The 21,595-nt window shown below is 46.8% G+C and overlaps 1 protein-coding gene across 3 annotated transcripts; it reads left to right on the forward strand.

The window, feature by feature from the left end:
• Window positions 1–20,797, forward strand: smarca4a (SWI/SNF related, matrix associated, actin dependent regulator of chromatin, subfamily a, member 4a). Of its 3 annotated transcripts, none has more exons than XM_045715171.1 (31): window positions 1–224; window positions 5,533–5,790; window positions 5,978–6,113; window positions 6,762–7,187; window positions 7,397–7,495; window positions 7,776–8,332; window positions 8,669–8,842; window positions 8,956–9,132; window positions 9,293–9,343; window positions 9,972–10,102; window positions 10,322–10,376; window positions 10,834–11,097; window positions 11,293–11,456; window positions 11,703–11,769; window positions 11,913–12,023; window positions 12,157–12,399; window positions 12,489–12,602; window positions 12,770–12,877; window positions 13,005–13,091; window positions 13,212–13,258; window positions 13,374–13,540; window positions 13,808–13,971; window positions 14,154–14,420; window positions 14,853–14,930; window positions 15,162–15,380; window positions 15,489–15,760; window positions 15,910–16,018; window positions 18,739–18,840; window positions 19,090–19,228; window positions 19,692–19,828; window positions 20,121–20,797. In XM_045715171.1, exons 2-31 carry the CDS (start codon window positions 5,575–5,577, stop codon window positions 20,151–20,153), a joined length of 4,914 nt encoding a protein of 1,637 aa, XP_045571127.1. In that variant the 5' UTR covers window positions 1–224; window positions 5,533–5,574; the 3' UTR covers window positions 20,154–20,797. The 3 variants fall into 3 exon arrangements, with proteins under 3 accessions (XP_045571127.1, XP_045571128.1, XP_045571129.1); XM_045715172.1 differs by having other exon boundaries at window positions 15,913–16,018; XM_045715173.1 differs by having other exon boundaries at window positions 9,296–9,343; window positions 15,913–16,018.
• The last annotated feature ends 798 nt before the right edge of the window (window positions 20,798–21,595 follow it).

Below are 21,595 nucleotides of genomic sequence, written 5' to 3' on the forward strand. Positions count from 1 at the left end.
GCCTAAACTGGGCATGCGTTGATTTTCCAGTCGTTCATGGGGGATGAACGTGTAGGGCGGGCGCTCTTGTATCACGGTTGCTGTAGTGAAGGCCGTTCCTTGGCGATACAATCAGACGAGAAGTGGGTGTGGTGAGAGAAAAAAATGCTAACAGGCTAGGTCGCTCTTTGTTTCTGGCTAGCGTTGGAAATCGAAGGGACCTATCGGCGAAAGGTGATTTCAGTGTAAGTCAGATGCAAAAGTTGTATTTTTAAGACTTCGTCGATGTTATCCTTATTCAGATTATTAATACGTAATTTCAGTTTCTTTCTTTTGTTTATCGTTGGAAGGAACGTTAGCCTCTAGACCGACCTTTATTAGTCTTGTCTGCAATGCAGACTGGCGGCAGAGTGAAATGAATGAATTGTGTTTTTTGTAAATGTAACTCTAACTAGAGCGGGGGTACGGGATGCAGGTTGGATCAATCAACTGAAATGATTATTTAACTTTTACTTTCCTGCTGCATCTCAAGTCAGCAAAATAACCCAATTCTCACAATACATTTTGTTACGACAGCATGTTCGGCTAGTAGAGACTATACCAGCTAACGTTAGCCAACTGTCTGGCAGTGTTGCTTCGTTTTTTTAGTTTTCATTTTATACACTTATTATGTAGGTAGAAAATGTTTGTTAGGTCATCACATGAGTGAATGGTTTCTAACCTGTGTTGTAAACGGAACTGAGTTACTATACATAGCTAGTTTTCTAGCCAAGTCAAGCTATGCTAACTACACCGTACACCACATTAGCTTAGCATCCGTTGACTGTTTTTTTATAACGTTGGTTAGTTAGCTTCTATAACTAAATATTTAGCAAGTCGTTAACGAAGTCTTTAATTAATTAATTAGCTAAGTACCGTAATTCAATTGCTACGATTACCAACTGCAACCGGCAACTATGTCCCACTAGCTAGCTAAATATCCGTGTTTTACTAAAGCTAGCTAGCTTAAGTCAAGTCGCCGGTAGCAGGGTTTACAGTACCAAGCTACTACTGTCTCACCAAAGAGAATGCATCACTCCTTGGACATAACTGTTAACATAACAATATCTAGTGAGGAGGAACGACAATAGATTCCACTCTCAATCGTTTAAATAGTTAGCTATAACGTTACTCGTCTCACTAACATGAATGTCATGATGTCGACAACTTTACCCACACATCATGGTTGCTGTTTACCTTCTATGTTGTTTATTCTGTCGGGAGTGTATGGGGGTCCTTTTTATGAATGTAGCTGCTGCTGGGCAGCATCATCGGAATCACCTCGTCTGAGTGTAAGGTTTCCAAGCAAGAACTCTCCTCATTCTGTCAATCGCCACACTGAAAAAAAAGATTTAGTAATTTGAGCATATTTCTGTCCAACTATCTATGTGCAATTATTATATTTGAGGAAAGCAATTATTAATAAAAGTATACCATTTATAATTTATTTGTGATATGGGTTGTATTATCAAAGGCGGGCCACTTTATGTAATCATCCAGAGGTCTTTAGGTAGGCCTGTACAAACTGAAGATGAACAGAACATTGGTGTCTTTCAACAAATCAAATGCTTCATAATGAACAGATGTCGACTAACTTCCCAACAATGTAGAGAAAAATATAAAAATAATGAGGAATAGCCAAAGTAACGATAACATGGCTATATACACGGGGTACCCGTACCGAGTCGATGTGCAGGGGTATGAGGGAATTGAGGTAGATAGCTATGTACAAATAGGTAGGGGTAAAGTGACTAGGCAACAGGATAAATAATAAGCAGTAGCAGCAGCGTATATGATGAGTCGGAGTAAGTGCTGCCAATGACTGGAACGAACTACAAAAATCTCTGAAACTGGAAACACTTATCTCCCTCACTAGCTTTAAGCACCAGTTGTCAGAGCAGCTCACAGATCACTGCACCTGTACATAGCCCATCTATAATTTAGCCCAAACAACTACCGCTTCCCCTACTTTATTTATTTATTTTGCTCCTTTGCACCCCATTATTTCTACTTTGCACTTTCTTCCACTACAAATCTACCATTCCAGTGTTGTACTTGCTATATTGTATTTACTTTGCCACCATGGCCTTTTTTGCCTTTACCTCATCTCACCTCATTTGCTCACATTGTATATAGACTTAATTTTCTACTGTATTATTGACTGTATGTTTTGTTTTACTCCATGTGTAACTCTGTGTTGTTGTATGTGTCGAACTGCTTTGTTTTATCTTGGCCAGGTCGCAATTGAAAATGAGAACTTGTTCTCAACTTGCCTACCTGGTTAAATAAAGGTGAAATAAAAGTGCTGAAGGGGGTCAATGCAGACTGTCTGTCTGTGTAGCTATTTGGTTAACTATTTAGCAGTCTTATGGCTTGGGGGTAGAAACTGTTAAGGGTCCTGTTGGTTCCAGACTTGGCATGTTTGTACCGCTTCCCGTGCAGTAGCAGAAAGAACAGTCTATGACTTGGGTGGCTGGAGTCTGACAATTTCTAGGGCCTTCCTCTGACCCTGCCTGGTATAGAGGTCATGGAATTCAGGGATGTCGGCCCCTGTGATGTACTGTGCCTTACGCACTACCCTTTGTAGTGCCTTGCATTTGGATGCCAAGCGATGATGCAGCCAGTCAAGATGCTCTCAATGGTGCAGCAGTATAACTTTTTGAGGATCTGAGGGCCCTTGCCAAATCTTTTCAGCCTCCTGTGGGGGAAGAGGCATTGTCGTGCCTTCTTCGGGACTGTGTTGGTGTGTGTGGACCATATTCATTCTTTAATGGAGTTGTGCGCGGCCATGCAGTCGTGGCTGAACAGGGAGTATGGGGGGGGACTAAGCCCGCACCCCTGGGGGGGGGCCCATGTTGAGGCAGTGTGGCGGATGTGTTGTTGCCTACGCTCACACATTTGTCTTAAGTTGAGAATGCTTGGGCTAATATCTTGACAAAATGAGCCACCTTTTGACTGAAGCAGAAACTGGCTTTCAAATAAACTAACTCGGGAGATGTGTGAGCTGTGCTTTCAGGTTCTACCAGTCTAGTGTCTCATTTTCTAATCCTACTTGTGTATATTTGTGCCAGCCGTGCATGTTAACACAAAACATACTCAAATGACTACAAAAAGTCTATCTTGAGAATTGGATCTTGTTATTCAGACCAACTGGTGTATTTTGGGTCATTTGGGCACATCCGAGAACCCAAAGCTCAGAGAACACAAAGTCCATGTGTGGATGATGGCTAGTGAGGGGGGGAAAGTATTTCATCCCCTGCTGATTTTGTACGTTTGCCCACTGACAAAGAAATGATCAGTCTATAATTTTAATGGTAGGTTTATTTGAACAGTGAGAGACAGAACAACAACAAAAAAATCCAGAAAAACACATGTCAAAAATGTTATAAATTGATTAGCATTTTAATGAGGGAAATAAGTATTTGACCCCCTCTCAATCAGAAAGATTTCTGGCTCCCAGGTGTCTTTTATACAGGTAACGAGCTGAGATTAGGAGCACAGTCTAATCTCAGTTTGTTACCTGTATAAAAGACACCTGTCCACAGAAGCAATCAATCAATCAGATTCCAAACTCTCCACCATGGCCAAGACCAAAGAGCTCTCCAAGGATGTCAGGGACAAGATTGTAGACCTACACAAGGCTGGAATGGGCTACAAGACCATCGCCAAGCAGCTTGGTGAGAAGGTGACAACAGTTGGTGCGATTATTCGCAAATGGAAGAAAAGAACTGTCAATATCCCTCGGCCTGGGGCTCCATGCAAGATCTCACCTCGTGGAGTTGCAATGATCATGAGAATGGTGAGGAATCAGCCCAGAACTACACGGGAGGATCTTGTCAATGATCTCAAGGCAGCTGGGACCATAGTCACCAAGAAAACAATTGGTAACACACTACGCCGTGAAGGACTGCAATCCTGCAGCGCCCGCAAGGTCCCCCTGCTCAAGAAAGCACACATACATGCCCGTCTGAAGTTTGCCAATGAACATCTGAATGATTCAGAGGACAATTGGTGAAAGTGTTGTGGTCAGATGAGACCAAAATGGAGCTCTTTGGCACCAACTCAACTTGCCGCGTTTGGAGGAGGAGGAATGCTGCCTATGACCCCAAGAACACCATCCCCACCATCAAACATTGAGGTGGAAACATTATGCTTTGGGAGTGTTTTTCTGCTAAGGGGACAGGACAACTTCACCTCATCAAAGGGACGATGGATGGGGCCATGTACTGTAAAATCTTGGGTGAGAACCTCCTTCCCTCAGCCAGGGCATTGAAAATAGGTCGTGGATGGGTATTCCAGCATGACAATTAACCAAAACACACAGCCAAGGCAACAAAGGAGTGGCTCAAGAAGAAGCACATTAAGGTCCTGGAGTGGCCTAGCCAGTCTCCAGACCTTAATCCCATAGAAAATCTGTGGAGGGAGCTGAAGGTTCGAGTTGCTAAACGTCAGCCTCGAAACCTTAATGACTTGGAGAAGATCTGCAAAGAGGAGTGGGACAAAATCACTCCTGAGATGTGTGCAAACCTGGTGGCCAACTACAAGAAACGTCTGACCTCTGATTGCCAACAAGGGTTTTGCCACCAAGTACTAAGTCATGTTTTGCAGAGGGGTCAAATACTTATTTCCCTCAGTAAAATGCAAATCGTTTTATAACATTTTTGACATGTGTTTTTCTGGATTTTGTTGTTGTTCTGTCTCTCACTGTTCAAATAAACCTACCATTTAAAATTATAGACTGATCATTTCTTTGTCAGTGGGCAAACGTACAAAATCAGCAGGGTATCAAATACTTTTTTCCCTCACTGTACATAGAGATCATCTGGTATGCACTAGGGCTGGGAATTGCCATGGACATCACGATACTTAGGTGCAGATACAATATTTATTGTGTTTCTCATGATTCTATAGACCCTTTTACAGTACATGAAACACTAGCGTTACAGAGAGATGCGCGTGACTCTTGGCTGCAGTAAGAATCTGTTGCCATCTGCGCCCATTCAACATAACGTAAATCTCTGCTTTCATACGCTTACAATGATGTTTTGATTCTTGCTTGAAAAGTCGCTAAGATTATATTTGGTTGTCGTCTTTGCAAAATAACTATTTTGGATGCATCAATTGTTAGCTAGAATCCTAACGCTCATTGATAAATGCTGTAGCAAGAGCTAGCCAAAGAGCCATTTTACTGGTTAACGTTGAAGTATTTAAGTATAATGCAGTTGATTTGTGATAATTACACAAATATTATATTAAGCAGGATATTCATACGTGCCTTAAAATTCAATTATAATACCATATGTCTGCTGCAGAGGGACAAGTCATGTTTTTTGATCAGTCATGGAAATAAAATTGCAAAAAAAAAGCCTCCCTATTTAAAAAAGATAATGGAAAACAAGCTATGAAGGAAAACCACTGGAGATTTGGTGCAGGTACAACCAACTAACGCAAACAAATATTGCGAAATTGTCAACAACAATTTGCTCAGTATCATCTGTTATTTGTCCTCTGCAGAGTGGAGCTTGGTGCTGTCACATTCTCGGACTCAGCTGAGAGATGTCCACCCCGGACCCCCCCATGGGAGGGACGCCTCGGCCGGGCCCCTCCCCAGGACCGGGGCCTTCTCCAGGAGCCATGATGGGCCCCAGCTCTTCCCCGGGCTCTGCTCATAGCATGATGGGACCCAGCCCAGGTCCCCCAGCCTCTGGACACTCCCACACACAACAGGGGCCCTCAGGATATCCTCAGGAGAATATGCATCAGATGCACAAAGTAAGACAGAAAATGGGCATATCCATAACTGTAATGTATGTCAAATGTCTGCTATGGTCTGCGGTACCATTTTATGATACTTTTTTTGCATTAATCTATTCTTCCTTTACTGTACATAAGAAATGTATATGCTCTCTAAGTAGGACATGCTTATGTCAATGTATTCATGTGTGTTGTCTTCTCCCAGCCTATGGAAGGAATGCATGAGAAGGGCATGTCTGATGACCCTCGCTATGGACCGATGAAGAGCATGGGCATGAGAGCAGGTGGAGGCCACATTGGAATGGGACCCCCTCCTAGCCCCATGGACCAACATTCCCAAGGTACCATACCATGGGGTACTGATTAGATTGGATAGAGGAAACATTGACTCTGTTTTTGAAGGAGCTTTACACAAAAGGTTAACTTATTAGCTTTCCATATTTTCTAAATATGGTGATTATGATTTTAGACTTAAGCACAATTGTCTTTAAAGACAATTTCCCGAAAAGAGGAACTGTGAACGCTAACTCGTGTAGACTTGTGTGCACTTGTACTGTGAACTCAACCAGCTAGTTTCTCCTCTTTCACTTCTGTCGTTTTGTTGGGTAGCGTGAGCAGCAGACGCTCAGTGGAGGGGCGGGGCATGAGGCTTCCCCTTTCAGACAATGCCGGTGGCAGCTGTCTGCTACAAAACTACTCAGTCACCAAGGAGAGAAGGACAGGGAGACAGAGGGGCTGTTGAAATACTGTAACACAGGAGAGGATGTTTTTCTGTTGACTCTTCTATCCTGTATTGACTGGTGTGACAGAGGACAGACACTGATTTGTAAAGTGTTTGTATCGCCAGTCCAGCTCATAATCATAATACCAGTCTGGATTTGGTTAACATTTCTTCTGGTCTGTTAGCATCCATTTCGCCACCATTTCATGCCCTACCATTCCCAGGGAAGATGACTTTTCTCCCCTGTGCTGTTGTCTCTCCTCCCCAGGCTACCCCTCTCCACTGGGGGGTTCTGAGCACTCTCCCAGCCCTGTGCCAGCCAACGGCCCTCCCCCCGGCCCCATGATGCCCTCTGGCCCAGGTGTTCCTATGGAGGGTGGTGACCCTCAGTCCATGGGCCAGCAGAACCGCGTTGGGGTCCCAGGTCCGAGTGGTGGTTCTGGGCCAGGCGGGGTTGGGCCTGGTGGACCCACCCCCTTCAACCAAAACCAGCTACACCAGCTCAGGGCCCAGATCATGGCCTACAAGATGCTGGCTCGCAGCCAGCCCCTGCCAGACCACCTGCAGATGGCTGTGCAGGGCAAGAGGCCCATGCCAGGGATGCAGCAGCAGCCAGGGATGCCCAACATGCCCCCTTCCTCTGGGCCTGGGGCGGGGCCTGGACAGCCACCAGCAAACTACAACAGACCTCATGGTGAGGGGGGGGGGAAATGTACAAGGTTATGCTACAGTCTGTCATTGAGTTTGAATGCTGAACAGGGACACCTGGTGGTGAAACTTGAACACATGTTCTCAGTTCAGGCACCATTTTCTACGTTAACTAGACTTCATTAGGGGATGTCTGTGAGTGTGAATGGCCAGGTAGTGTCTGATCATATCTAATGTCATCTCGTCATCTTGCAGGAATGGTAGGCCCAAACATGCCTCCTCCAGGACCCTCAGGTGTTCCCCCTGGTATGCAGGGCCAGCCCACCAATGGACCCCCTAAACAATGGCCTGAAGGTGAGCCTCCTCTTGACACCTGGGCAGTGATTTACCTGTGTGTGAGAGGGCACTAGTCTGTAGTGTTTTTATTCCATGTTCTTCTCTTTCCTGTACTGATAATTTCACCAGACCTATCACAAGGGTAGGCCGTCATTGTAAATAATAATTTGTTCTTAACTGACTTGCCTAGTTAAATAAAAATTAAACAAGTAATACACACATATTGAACAGATAATCATTGCACCAAAACACTGTGGGATGGTAGAACTAATAACTCTTTCAATGCCATATGTTCTAGGGCCCATGGTGAATGCTGCTGCTCCATCCAGTGCTCCCCAGAAGCTGATTCCCCCTCAGCCCACTGGCAGACCCTCCCCTGCTCCTCCCTCCGTGCCCCCTGCTGCCTCCCCGGTCATGCCCCCCCAGACCCAGTCCCCTGGGCAGCCCCCCCAGCCTCCACCCATGGTGCTGCACCAGAAACAGAACCGCATCACGCCCATCCAGAAGCCCCGTGGCCTGGACCCAGTGGAGATCCTCCAGGAGAGAGAGTACAGGCTGCAGGCTCGTATCACCCACCGTATACAGGAGCTGGAGCATCTACCAGGGTCTCTGGCCGGAGACCTGCGCACCAAAGCCAACATCGAGCTCAAGGCCCTGAGGCTGCTAAATTTCCAGAGACAGCTGCGTCAGGAGGTAGTGGTGTGCATGCGTCGTGACACGGCCCTGGAAACGGCCCTCAACGCTAAGGCCTACAAGCGCAGCAAGAGGCAGTCCCTCCGCGAGGCCCGCATCACAGAGAAACTGGAGAAGCAACAGAAGATTGAACAGGAGCGCAAACGACGCCAGAAACACCAGGTACACAGAGGGGTCGGGACAGAAACACCAGGTACACAGAGGGGTCGGGACAGAGACGCCAGGTACACAGAGGGGTCGGGACAGAAACGCCAGGTACACAGAGGGGTCGGGACAGAAACGCCAGGTACACAGAGGGGTCGGGACAGAAACGCCAGGTACACAGAGGGGTCGGGACAGAAACGCCAGGTACACAGAGGGGTCGGGACAGAGACGGCAGGTACACAGAGGGGTCGGGACTAAAGTTCACAACCTAGATGTCAGGTGATCCTCACATTCTTGTAAGACCTCCAGTGCGTTGTGTTGTATAGACACTAATATTCTGAGGTTTTTGTATAGGAATACCTTAACAGCATCCTGCAGCATGCTAAAGACTTCAAGGAGTACCACCGCTCCATCACAGCCAAGCTCCAGAAGGCCACCAAGGCTGTGGCCACGTACCACGCCAACACTGAGCGCGAGCAGAAGAAGGAGAACGAGCGCATTGAGAAGGAGAGAATGAGGAGGCTGATGGTGAGTGACCACACAGCTGCGTGCTCATTTACACACACTATTAAATAGCCATAGATCTACTCTCACACCCAGTGCCTCTAACACCTGTCGTCAATGTGTGTGTCCTTCCCTAGGCTGAAGATGAGGAGGGCTACCGTAAGCTCATTGACCAGAAGAAAGACAAGCGTCTGGCCTACCTGCTGCAGCAGACAGACGAGTACGTGGCCAACCTCACCGATCTGGTCAGAGCCCACAAGGCTGATCAGGCCTTAAAGGACAAGAAGAAGAAGAAGAAGAAGAAGAAGAAGAAGGTGAGGAATGAGGCCAAGGACAAATGTTGAAAGTGCATCTTTCTGAAGTTCCATTTGTTGTATTGTGTTACCTTGTGTTTTACTGCGATATGCAGCCCCCTGTGTTTCCGTTGTTGAGCCTGTCATTGCAATATGAGAAACTGATGTTCATGTTCCCTAGAAGCCAGAGAGTGGGGAGGGCCAGCCTCCTGCCCTGGGACCCGACGGAGAGGTGAGTTTCAGATCCCAGTGAAATATTTGGTCCGATAAAATCCAGACAATTTCCCCCCAAAATTTTTTTACAAAGTCATCTTCTCTGCCATCAGTTCATGAAGAACAATATAATGAACGAATGTAAGCCCCATCACTCAACATTTTAACTAATAGGCCATTTTCATGTCTGGTAATAGGCCCTTTTCATGTCTGATAATGTCTGGCCTTCCCTGTGGCTCAGTTGGTAGAGCATGGTGTTTGCAACGCCAGGGTTCTGGGTTCGATTCCCACGGGGGGCCGGTATGGAGAGAAAAAAAGAATGAAATGTATGTATTCACTACTGTGAATGTCGCTCTGGATAAGAGCGTCTGCTAAATGACTACAATGTAAATGGTAATAGGCCATTTTCATGTCTGGTAATAGGCCATTTTCATGTCTGGTAATAGGCCCTTTTCATGTCTGGTAATAGGCCATTTGCCTCATGATGTGTTAATAAGGAACCGAAAAGTAGCATTGTTTCCAGGCTCCCTGTTTTTCACAAGGCCACAGGAATACTTGTTTAATTTACCATGAAATGATCATATTGACAGGTAATATATCACACAGTTTCCAGTCAATTTCTCACTCACTCCCTCTTCCACTCACAGCCTCTGGATGAGACCAGTCAGATGAGTGACCTGCCTGTGAAGGTGATCCATGTAGACAGTGGGAAGATCCTGACGGGGCTGGACGCGCCCCGGGCTGGCCAGCTGGACACCTGGCTGGAGATGAACCCTGGGTCAGTTAAACACAGCTAGCTAGGAGACACGCTTGTTTACCCAGACTGTGGGAATAATGACGACACGAGAGCCTGAGAAATATGAAATACCATTTTCCTTTGGAAAGGATCAACATTGTACAATTCTAAATGCCTTTCACACTGTTGCTTAGCCATAAGTACATCTCAAAACAATGACATCAGGCATCACAACTAATCATTTGAACTTTTCTCCTGCAGGTATGAAGTGGCTCCTCGTTCAGACAGCGAGGACAGTGGCTCAGAGGAAGAGGAGGTATGTACCTTACAGAGACCGCAATGCTCTCTCCTTTAATATATGTATATCGTAAACCTCAAGTCACCTTTAAATAAATGGAAGGCGACCGCCGTGGATGAGACCTTGCGTGTGGAGTCTGTTCAGAGGCGTACCACTCTTGCCTTGGGCTATCAGAAACTAGGCCATTGCCAAGCCCAAACTAATGTAACCCTTTCTCTGCATTGTGTACTATAAAGCTTATATTAATGTAAATCAAAACATATTGTGCTGTAAATATCTTTACTGGAACAGAGATCTTTTGCAGATTCATCTTAATCCTGACCAGTTCATGGGACATGCCGTGTTCTAGTTTCCATAAAGAATATTTTATTCCGATTCGATAACATGTCTTTTGACTTGACCTTGGCTGAGACGATTTGAGCCAGGCTGTGTGGCATCTGTATCTGAGTCCATCCTCTTGCTCCGCACCCCTCAGGAGGAAGAGGAGGAACCCCAGCCCTCCCAGGCTCCAACTGAGGAGAAAAAGAAAATCCCAAACCCCGACACAGAGGACGTGTCCGAGGTCGACGCCCGCTACATCATCGAGGGAGCCAAGCAGGATGTGGATGATGAGTATAACAGTGCGGAGGCGGCGTTCGCCCGAGGCCTGCAGTCTTACTACGCTGTGGCCCACGCCGTCACTGAGACGGTGGACAAACAGTCCACACTGCTGGTCAACGGGCAGCTCAAACATTACCAGGTACACAGTCTACCCACGTCACCGTAACATGATTTCCCATACACAATGCACGCTGTAGTGTTTCATTACCTTTCACAATGCTTACAAGAAGTAACGAGGTCAAAAAAGAAGAGATGACACATGACCAAAGCCATGCGTACCTGATGACCATGTGAGACAGTAGAATGACTGGTTTGTGTCCCTCTCTCCTCGTAGATCAAGGGCTTGGAGTGGCTGGTGTCTCTGTACAATAACAACCTGAATGGGATCCTGGCTGATGAGATGGGTCTGGGCAAGACCATCCAGACCATCGGCCTCATCACCTACCTCATGGAGCACAAGCGCATTAACGGCCCCTTCCTCATCATCGTGCCCCTCTCGTGAGTCCCTCTGCCTCTCCTTTCCTCTAGTCGCTTCTCTGTTCGTTTATGGACCGGGACTGATGCAGTATTTCTGTTGTTTCAATCGAGATGTTCGCCTGTACTTATACGGATACAAGCCCAGAAGGGCTGTTATGGGTATTTTCCACGGTCATAGATATTTTTGCCTTGTGTTATGTCAGTGCGACCTTGAGGTGGACAGAGCAAGTACATGTTTATCAATTTATCCTCTGTCTTTGTTTTCAGAACTCTGTCCAACTGGGTGTATGAGTTTGATAAGTGGGCTCCAACTGTGGTGAAAGTCTCTTACAAAGTGAGTAGCCCCTTTCAATGCTTCTTCCAGGGTGAAGTTTGACAATTGCGTAGTAGGTGGTCCGCATGTACATGTGAATATCCTTTGATTATAATGTTCTGTAGATGTAAAGTTGATGTGTGTTCTACTACGTCTCTGTCCAGGGCTCCCCACAAGCTCGCCGGGCTTTCCTCCCCATCCTGCGCAGCGGCAAGTTCAACGTACTGCTCACCACCTACGAGTACATCATCAAAGACAAGCAAGTGCTGGCTAAGGTAGGGACCCACCTCTTCAAATCACCCTGTGCACCGCCTTGTACACCGCCTTAGAAATGGCCCTAGTCAGACAGGTAAACCTATGGAAACTTCCATTTCAACTTCTCACGCCACTGTACTCTTTCCCTCTCAGCTGCGATGGAAGTACATGATAGTGGACGAGGGCCACCGTATGAAAAACCACCACTGTAAGCTGACTGTGGTTCTGAACACTCACTACCTGGCCCCGCGGCGTCTGCTGCTGACCGGCACCCCGCTGCAGAACAAGCTGCCGGAGCTCTGGGCCCTGCTCAACTTCCTGCTGCCGACCATCTTCAAGTCCTGCACAACCTTCGAGCAGTGGTTCAACGCCCCCTTCGCCATGACCGGAGAGAAGGTGAGTTAGTCAGGGCTTTGGAGAGGGGTGTTTTGGAGACAATGGGGTCATCATGGCTGGACTCTTACCCCCCTTTCTCTCGACCCTAGGTGGATCTGAACGAGGAAGAGACCATCCTGATTATCCGTCGTTTGCACAAAGTGCTCCGCCCCTTCCTGCTGCGCAGACTGAAAAAGGAAGTGGAGTCCCAGCTGCCTGAGAAGGTCTGACTCCTGTCAATCACTTGGCTTTCAGTCTCCGAGGACAATAAAGATCAATCAATCAATTGATTATTTCGGTACTTTAAACTCATATCAGTCCAATCAATGCAATGTTTTAATCTGTTCTCTCCCTGTGTGTGTGTGTGTGTGTGTGTGTGTGTGTTCCCCAGGTGGAGTATGTGATCAAGTGTGACATGTCAGCCCTGCAGAGAGTGCTGTACAGACACATGCAGGCTAAGGGTGTGCTGCTCACCGACGGCTCTGAGAAAGACAAGAAGGTAAGGAGGAGTAGAGAACCCCCTCACTGCTCTCCATACACCCCCTAACAACTGACTGGGGGTCAGTTATACTAGGCTGTTTAGATGGTTACTACAGGATGACTAACTGCAGAGTGTTGTGTTTCAGGGTAAAGGAGGCACCAAGACCCTGATGAACACCATCATGCAGCTGAGGAAGATCTGTAACCATCCCTACATGTTCCAGCAGATCGAGGTACAGTGCAAGGGCCTACCTCAACTCTTCCATGAATTGAGAAGAGATGTTGACTGAAGTGTAAGGTTGTGGTTAAAGCTTCTCATTTTAACCGAATAGCTGTGACTCGTCTGTTCACAGGAGTCCTTTTCTGAGCATTTGGGATTCACTGGAGGCGTAGTGTCTGGGTAAGCAAAGCATCTGCTGACGTTGCATGTTGATGCTTCATGGTCTTGTGGTTGATCTTACTGTGTGTGGCGCGTTCCCTCATCCACCCCTGTTCTCGTCCCCTGCTCCCTCCAGACCTGACCTGTACCGCGCCGCTGGGAAGTTTGAGCTGCTAGACCGTATCCTGCCCAAGCTGAGGGTCACCGACCACAAGGTCCTGCTCTTCTGTCAGATGACTTCCACCATGACCATCATGGAGGACTACTTTGGCTGGCGCAACTTTAAGTACCTGCGTCTGGACGGTGAGAGGCGGGATAGGAAAGTTATTAAGTCTGGTGCTGGGAAAATGAATTCAAGACAAACTCCAGAAGTATTTTGTACTATGAGAAATACAGAACTATGTGTAGGATTTGTTTTGTACTTACAGTATGCAGTTTACTATAACACAATGGCTCAACATTGTGATGTGGGGAGGCTGATGTATGTTCACGAGCTCATGTTATTTGCAAATCCCTCCCGCTGTTGTCCTGTGGAAACTGGTAACTAACACCATTGGTCTTTGTCCATAGGAACCACTAAGGCTGAGGATCGTGGGATGCTTTTGAAGACCTTCAATGACCCCGCCTCTCAGTACTTTGTGTTCCTGCTCAGCACCAGGGCCGGCGGGCTGGGCCTCAACCTTCAGTCTGCTGACACCGTGGTCATCTTTGACTCCGACTGGAACCCACATCAGGTTCAGCTCATTACCCTCTTCTGTAGTGTTATGATCTAGGAATCTCACTGGAGTTATTGATATATATTTAGAAAACAGCTAGGATTAGTGGCTATTGAGGTAACATAGCCAACTCCCATGTCCTGCCCTCCCCCTAACTCTGATCACTCATCCCTCTCTTTCTCTCTCCCTCCCCTGTACAGGACCTGCAGGCCCAGGACAGAGCCCACCGTATCGGGCAGCGGAACGAGGTGCGTGTGTTGCGTCTCTGCACCGTTCAAAGTGTGGAGGAGAAGATCCTGGCGGCGGCCAAGTACAAGCTGAACGTGGACCAGAAGGTCATCCAGGCCGGCATGTTCGACCAGAAGTCGTCGAGTCACGAGCGCCGTGCCTTCCTGCAGGCCATCCTGGAGCATGAGGAACAGGACGAGGTCGGGGCCCCGGGGGGCTGGCGCGCTGGGGGGGCGTTGGTGGGTGTGATCATGACCGTCCACCACACTACCCAACCACCCACACGCCTCCCTACCATTTAACCTTTCTTTACTTCTTTCTCTCTGCCTTCTGGATTTAGGGGCTGTTCCTTTTTTTAGGTTTGGTTTCCCATCTTCTCCTCTTCCTGCTTTCTTTAAAAAAATGTAACTTTTTATTTATTTAATGAAGCTCTTTTTCAATAACATAGAACAGACTTCCAGCTAGGATGGCTACTATCTATACAGTTAGTAGGAGCAGTGGTTTCCTGGTAGACGTATGCATCACACCTATTGTAGGATATTCACTCCAATACATCACGTGCTACATGTTACAATGCACTTTATATGATACTAACATAACTGATAAGAATTCTAGTTCAGAGACTGAGGCACCACTAACAGCCCTGTGCTCACCCTTTCTATTGTCTACAGGAGGAGGACGAGGTGCCTGATGATGAAACCGTCAACCAGATGATTGCCAGGAGCGAGGAGGAGTTTGACCAGTTCATGGTCAGTCCCATAATTCTTCAAGATTTACAGCAATGTAGTCTGAGTCTTGCTTGAGGCAACTGGAGGCTTCACTGTCAATCTCTAGACTGAAGACTGCCCTGTTGGAGGCTTTGACACAACCTCAAGTCTGATAAAATGACATCTATGCATAGACTTAAGATGGAAATCTACCATTCTTCAACTGTTTTTTTTCCTCTTTTCTTACGCTGTACCTCCCCCTCTCCCCTCCAGCGTATGGACCTGGACCGGCGCCGTGAGGACGCCCGCAACCCCAAGAGAAAGCCCCGTCTGATGGAGGATGACGAGCTGCCCACCTGGATCCTAAAGGATGATGCTGAGGTGGAGAGGCTCACCTGTGAGGAGGAGGAGGAGAAGATGTTTGGTCGCGGCTCTCGCCAGCGCAAGGAGGTGGACTACAGCGACTCACTCACAGAGAAGCAGTGGCTCAAGGTCAGCTATCCAACTGTTGTAGTTGAAAAAGATTTTAGCTAATAATTGAAAGTCCTATAACTGAGATCTATGACCTGCAATGCTGATGTGTGGTTCCCCCTCCAACAGGCCATAGAGGACGGTAATCTGGAGGACCTCGAGGAGGAGGTGCGTCACAAGAAGACGACCCGGAAGCGCAAGCGAGACCGTGACGACATGCCCGGCCCGGCCACGCCCAGCTCCAGCGGTGGTGGCGGTGGTCGCAGCCGTGACAAGGACGAGGAGGTCAAGAAGGCCAAGAAACGCGGGCGCCCTCCGGCTGAAAAACTGTCCCCTAACCCCCCATCTCTCACCAAGAAGATGAAGAAGGTGGTCGACACTGTCATCAAGTACAAGGACGGGTGAGTTGGTGGGCTCCTATGTCTGGATGACAACTCAGTGAAGGTCAGCACATGACATCATACACAAACACAACCTACTTTGTCATGTAATGGTCAGAGCATGTTGAGTTGGACTAATCCCGGAGTTTCCCTGTTCTCCTATTTCACAGCAGCAATGGGCGCCAGCTGAGTGAAGTCTTCATCCAGCTGCCCTCCCGCAAGGAGCTGCCTGAGTACTACGAGCTCATCCGCAAGCCTGTCGACTTCAGGAAGATTAAGGTATGGCGCTAACCCTTTAATGTATCGGTTATAAGACTAAATCAAACTTTATTTGTCACATGCACCGAATATAACAAGTGTAGACCTTACCATGAAATGCTTACTTACAAGCCCTTAACCAACAGTGCAGTTCAAGAAGAGTTAAGAAAATATTTACAAAATAAACTAAAGTAATAAATATAACAATAAAATAACAACAATGAGGCTATATACAGGGGGTGCTGGTACCGAGTCAGTGTGCAGGGGTACAGGTTAGTTGAGGTAATTTGTACATGTAGGTAGGGGTGAAGTGACTATGCATAGATAATAAACAGTGAGTAGCAGCAGTGTACAAAACAAATGGGGGAGGGGTCAATGTAAATAATCCGGTGGCCATTTGATGAATTATTCAGCAGTCTTATGGCTTGGGGGTAGAAGCTGTTAAGGAGTCTTGTGATCCTAGACTTGGCGCTCCGGTACCGCTTGCCGTGTGGTAGCAGAGAAAACAGTCTATGACTTGGGTGACTGTTGTCTCTGACAATTTTATGGGCTTTCCTCTGACATTGCCTATTATATAGGTCCTTTATGGCAGGAAGCTTGGCCCACTGATGTACTGGGCCGTACACACTACCCTCTGTAGCGCCTTAGGGTCAGATGCCGAGCAGTAGCCATACCAGGCGGTGATGCAACCGGTCAGGATGCTCTCGATGGTGCAGCTGTAGAACCTTTTGAGGATCTGGGGACCCATGCCAAATCTTTTCAGTCTCCTGAGGGGGAATAGGTTTTGTCGTGCCCTCTTCATGACTGTCTTGGTGTGTTTGGACCATGATAGTTCGTTGGTGACGTGGACACCAAGGAACTTGAAACTCTCGACCCTCTCCACTACAGCCTGATGTTAATGGGGGCCTGTTCGGCCCGCCTTTTCCTGTAGTCCACGATCAGCTCCTTTCTCTTGCTCACGGTGAGGGAGAGGTTGTTGTCCTGGCACCACACTGCCAGTTCTGACTTCTTCTCTATAGGCTGTCTCATCGTTGTTGATCAGACCTACCACTGTTGTCGTCAGCAAACTTAATTATGGTGTTTGAGTCGTGGGTGAATGGGGAGTACAGGAGGGAACTAAGTACACACCCCTGAGGGGTCCCAGTGTTGAGGATTAGTGTGGCAGACGTATTGTTGCCTACCCTTACCACCTGGAGGCGGCCCGCCAGGAACTCCAGGATCCAGTTGCAGAGGGAGGTGTTTAGTCCCAGGGTCCTTAGCATAGTGATGAGCTTCGTGGGCACTAAGGTGTTGAACACTGAGCTGTAGTCAATGAACAGCATTCTCACATAGATGTTCCTTTTTTTCAGGTGTGTAGCACTTCATTGCTACCGACGTGAGTGCTATGGGGCGGTAATCATTTAGGCAGATTACCTTCGCTTCCTTGGGCACAGGGACTATGGTGGTCTGCTTGAAACATGTATGTATTACAGGGAGAGGTTGAAAATGTCAGTGAAGTCACTTGACAGTTGGTCCGTGCATGCTTTGAGTACACATCCTGGTAATCCGTCTGGCCCGGCGGCTTTGTGGATGTTGACCTGTTTAAAGGTCTTATTCACATCAGCTACCGAGAGCGTTATCACACAGTCATCCAGAACAGCTGGTGCTCTCGTGCATGCTTCAGTGTTGCTTTCCTCGAAGCAGGCATAAAAGGCATTTAGCTCGTCTGGTAGGCTCGTGTCACTGGGCATCTCGTGTCTGGGTTTCCCTTTGTAGTCCATAATAGTTTTCAAACCCTGCCACATCCGACGAGCATCAGAGCCGGTGTAGTAGGATTCAATCTTAATCCTGTATTGACTCTTTGCCTGTTTGGTGGTTCGTCTGAGGGCATAGCAGGATTTCTTATAAGCGTCCGGATTAGTGTCCCGCTCCTTGAAAGCGGCAGCTCTAGCCTTTAGTTCGATGCGGATGTTGCCTGTAATCCATTGCTTCTGGTTGGGATCAGTACGTACGGTCACTGGGGGGGGATGTCGTCGACGCACTTAATGATGAAGCCGAAGAATGAGGTGGTGTACTCCTCAATGCCATTGGATGAATCCCGGAACATATTCCACTCTGTGCTAGCAAACAGTCCTGTAGCGTAGCATCCGCGTCATCTGACCACTTGCGTATTGAGTGAGTCACTGGTACTTCCTGCTTTAGTTTTAGCTTGTAAGCAGGAATCAGGAAGATAGAATTATGGTCAGATTTGCCAAATGGAAGGCATGGGAGAGCTTTATATGAATCTCTGTGTGTGGAGTAAAGGTGGTCTACAATTGTTTTTTTTTCTCTGGTTGCACATGTGACATGCTGGTAAAACTGATTTAAGTTTGCCTGCATTTAAGTCCCCGGATACTAGAAGCGCCGCTTCTGGATGAGCATTTTCTTGTTTGCTTATGGCCTTATAGAGTTGGTTGAGTGCGGTCTTAGTGCCAGCATCGGTCTGTGGTGGTAAATAGACGGCTATGAATAATATAGATGAGAACTCTCTTGGTAGATAGTGTGGTCTACAGCTTATCATAAGGTACTCTACCTCAGGCGAGCAGTACCTCGAGACTTCCTTAATATTACACATCATGGGAATCGCATTCAGTAAAACAGTCCTTCTGGGAGGTTAGGGGACTGACAAGTGACATCTAGCTGTCTAGTCCTGATCTTCTCTGTCCTGTGTTGTGCTCTACTGGTCTGATGACTATTCTGTCCTCTCCTCTGTTCCCCTCCAGGAGAGGATCCGCAGCCATAAGTACCGCAGCCTGAATGACCTGGAGAAGGATGTGATGCTGCTGTGTAGTAACGCTCAGACCTTCAACTTGGAGGGCTCTCTGGTGAGTGTCCGGCAACAGGGAGTGAGGGGAGGGCAGACCGTTGTTGGGCATGATAAGACAACGCTGTGTGGGTGCTGGGATATGGAGGGCCTGTTTCAGCCCAATGTATTACAGATCCGAGGAGACCTGTCACAACCTTTTTATGGGGAATTGAATGAAACCTCTCATACTCTGAAGAAATGTCACAGTAGCCTGTTACCCTGCTGCTGACATCTTCTATATTTCTCTGTGGCGTCTCTCACCCCCCAGATCTATGAGGACTCCATCGTACTGCAGTCAGTCTTCACCAGCGTCAGGCAGAAGATTGAAAAGGAGAAGGAGGAGGAGAGTGAGGGAGAGGACAGTGAGGAAGAAGAGGAGGAGGTGGACGAAGGCTCTGAGTCTGAATGTGAGTGTTACGGTATTTACATATGCACTTAGTGTCATAGTCCACTGTTAAAATGGCAAGCTGACAAACCCACCCTCCCCCCACCAGTGTCTGGTAAATAGCTGACTGGGGCTGTTGAAACCACTCTCAAATTCATAGACTGAGCTATGAATCCATAATTATAGTTTTAACCATGTTTTGAGGCTGTACAGTGTTTGTTTACAATTACATTGTTTACAAAGGAGTAAAACAAGATTATATTTTGGGTTCTGGTGGAATGTGACAATTTAACTCAGCTCATGAGGCATTTATAACTTATATCCTTCAAGAATCAATGGGTGTAAATCATTAATTTAAAAGTCCAGAAATAGATGTTGCAATCAGGGATTGCCCCTTTAAACTATTTAATAATTTGTTGTACTTTTGAGGAATTGTATACTCATGGATTTGTGTCCATGCTTCTTTCTCTCTCCCTCTCTTTCAGCTCGTTCGGTGAAGGTGAAGATTAAGCTGGGGAGGAAGGAGAAGGAGGGCAGAGGGAAGGGCCAGCGCCGGAGGGGCCGTGGCTCCCGGGCCAAACCTGTAGTGAGCGACGACGACAGCGAGGAGGAACAGGAGGAGGTAAGACACATGCATTGAGACACTACTTAACTGTCAATTTAAGCTTCCTTTCGAAGCTGTCTACTGTCCTGACTGAAGTTGACCTCTTCTAAGCTCTTTGCACAGAGGGCTGTCTAGCAACACTAACTTATGTAACTCAGAGCAGCAGTATTTTTTTTGAATTGTCTTTAACACTTACATTTGTTTTTAGAAATGTTTTCTTAAAGTCTACAGTAGACTAGGCTGGTGATCAACAAGCTATGTTGTATTGGGTTGAAGGATTAAGTGTTTTTTCTTCGGCCTTCTGTTCCAGGCGGGTTCGGCCAGCGGCAGTGAGGAGGACTGAACTGAACCACTCCTGTTCTGTGAGGACCAACGGCCCACTGACACCCTCGACTGGAACTTATATATTTTACCTAGATTCTATAGCAGGGAGACAAGCCAGTGGAGAGGGGCCTAGTTTTACCTAGATGAGCTGATTTTTAGTGAGACAAATGTATTCCATAATTAAAATACACCATCAATTAAAAAAAACACAAATTATAATAAAAATAAAAAAACACTTACATATTTAAGCAGGCAATCCTGGTATGAATAGCTGGACTGTATGTCTTTTTGCCTTGTTGTTTTCTCCTGAAAGTGATTTAAGGTGGACAGGGTTTGATTAGCAGACTGATCGTGGACCACAGGGAGAGTTTGCTGACTTTTTAAGTGAGTTTGTTTTGTCGTTTTGTTTCCTTTGAGATGGAGCTGTGTGACCGGAGTCGCTGTGGTTTCTAAGTCCCTTGAATGCATGTCGTTTGGTCTGTGGAAATGCACCTGGGTGTGTCTTTCTATTATATCTCTGTTTAATTTAAGAATACAAGTGAGATAACGGAACGTTCCCCCTTAGGCCTTCCTCTGGCTACGAGTGAGAAGGGAAGGGCGGGACTCTGTCTCGCGTCTGTCACTGGATTCCAAAAAGTACAATAAAGGCGTCTCGTAATTAAACTTTCCTCACTGCTGTTGTCTTTATTCACTTTATGCACTACACATAATTGATTGCTGTATCCTAAATGTGTTGAATAGAATGAAATGTTAAGCCATCTTTGACTAACTGTAGTTATCTTGTATGTCCACTAGATGGCCCTCTCACCTTGACCAGATAACAGTACTGAATGCCTCTGGATGAAAAGCCATGGGTTGAACATTTAGGTGTTTGTTGGTGTTTAGGTTGAAGATTTTCTCCTTGAGCCTAAACTAAACATGCTAAATGAATGCTAGTTTGCTATGATAAACTGAATTCTATAAATTATGTATTTTAGGCCACAGTGCTTTTAAAGGCTTGTAGCACTCACACAGTTGTATTTGAAACAGTGTTACTCTGGGCATGTGTGCGATTCTGCCAGGGCTTCCATGCCTCTGATGTCAGATATACATCAGTTTCTTCTTCCTCAGGTCACTCATTGACCCTGCTGTTTTTTCCCGCTCCCCCTCACACTGCTTTGTTCCAGCCATGGGCTCATGTCATAACACCTGGACAAATACTTATTTTTGTGTGTGCAAAGTTGTTTTTCAGTGGAAAGTTTTTGAATGGATCTGCAGTAGAGTCCGTTCTCTCCTCAAATGGTTTGTCGACTCATTTTAAGTGACTCTAAAGAGCTACCGTCACCGCATTAACCATGATGGCAGAGATTCTGACTGCGCTGAGACCAAACTCTGACTAGCCTTCTTATCCTATGTGTATATGGGTTAACATGGCCAGTTTATTTAGTTTTTTTTACTTTGTCATTGATCAGAAATACATTC

This window comes from Salmo salar, chromosome ssa03, assembly GCF_905237065.1.
Source record: "Salmo salar chromosome ssa03, Ssal_v3.1, whole genome shotgun sequence".
NCBI lineage: Eukaryota > Metazoa > Chordata > Actinopteri > Salmoniformes > Salmonidae > Salmo > Salmo salar.